This window comes from Haplochromis burtoni, unplaced genomic scaffold (assembly GCF_018398535.1).
Source record: "Haplochromis burtoni strain Fernald_Lab_line unplaced genomic scaffold, NCSU_Asbu1 Contig_29, whole genome shotgun sequence".
NCBI lineage: Eukaryota > Metazoa > Chordata > Actinopteri > Cichliformes > Cichlidae > Haplochromis > Haplochromis burtoni.
The window spans coordinates 1,670,125-1,671,288 of NW_024582390.1; the positions used below are offsets into that span (position 1 = coordinate 1,670,125).

Here is a 1,164-nt window from a genome sequence, read left to right on the forward strand (position 1 = left end):
ATTGCATTGCATTGGCATTGCAGTCTTATAAATTAGACGACCTGTTATTCACAGCCTGTAAACAGCATCAGATGTAAAGCAATCCGAGTAAATGCAGATGTTCCTTGTTACAACAGTTTCGATGGCGAGTGCCTGGAGAACAACCCAGAGGCTGCGATGGATAAGTCTAAGCCCTGGAGCCGCTCTATAGAAGACCTCCATGGAGGAAGCACCCTACCGTCTCCCATCACTGGGAACGGTATCACCCGAGTCGGGCGACATTCCACGTTACGGTACAGCACACACACGAACTGCCCTCTCTGGCTGACGAAATGACTAGCCAAGGGAATCGTGATTATTTTGAGAACTCACACATTTCATATGATGCCTCAGCCACGTCCTTTGTGTAGTCATGAGGTCTAAGTCTTTAAATGGCTTAAGATATGAGCAGGGGGGAAGTACCATTTGCCTGGATTTTTTGACTGTGATAATCTGTGATTACATGAGTAACAGTAATTTCTGTGACAGATCTTCTTATGGAACTAGGTTTTCGTCAGGTTTTATTGTTTAGGTTTTTATAAACACCAAACAGACCTTTTCACTCAAAATCCAGTGTGTAGAGGATTTCAGATCAGTTTATTTATAAACCCATGCCAGCATAGGTGCATAAATCCTGTTCATTTGTGCATTATTTCTCTAATCTTTCCCATCATTCCATTAATGTTTTGGTACAGCACTCCTGCTGACTTCTGTGGCCTCTAATCCTTTAGTTTGAAGAGGTTAACTTGAACACACTGCACACAAAGAGCACTATTGATTCATGGAAGCACATGTCTTTTTAATATGAGATCCTTAAATGATAATCAAGTCAGCCACTTTTTGTTGTTTTTCCTGTTGTGTGGTGTCACAAAGTAGCGGTGTTTTCTTGATAAATATGTAAATAGATGCAATGGAAGAAACGCAGACCAGACAAACTGACTTGGTGTTTTGGCTTTTGCACATTTTTCACCAGGAATTTAGATGCTAATTTGCTAAATGTGGAAGTTGTAGACAGACCACATGATGAGGTCTCGTTTTATTGTTACTTGCACATATTTCATCCATGCTTTACTGATATTTAAATGACTGTCAAATATCAATATTGTCCCATAAATAACTTCACCCTCCCATGCCATGTCACCTCAC

General features: G+C 40.6%; 1 protein-coding gene across 1 annotated transcript in view; it reads left to right on the top strand.

The window, feature by feature from the left end:
- LOC121814244 (formin-like protein 2) overlaps positions 1-1,164 on the top strand; it is a gene marked incomplete in the record, with an annotated part of 40,304 nt that overhangs the window by 35,370 nt on the left and 3,770 nt on the right. Inside the window, 1 exon segment of the mRNA XM_042219190.1 lies at positions 117-272. Within this exon segment, the coding sequence (XP_042075124.1) occupies positions 117-272 (156 nt within the window).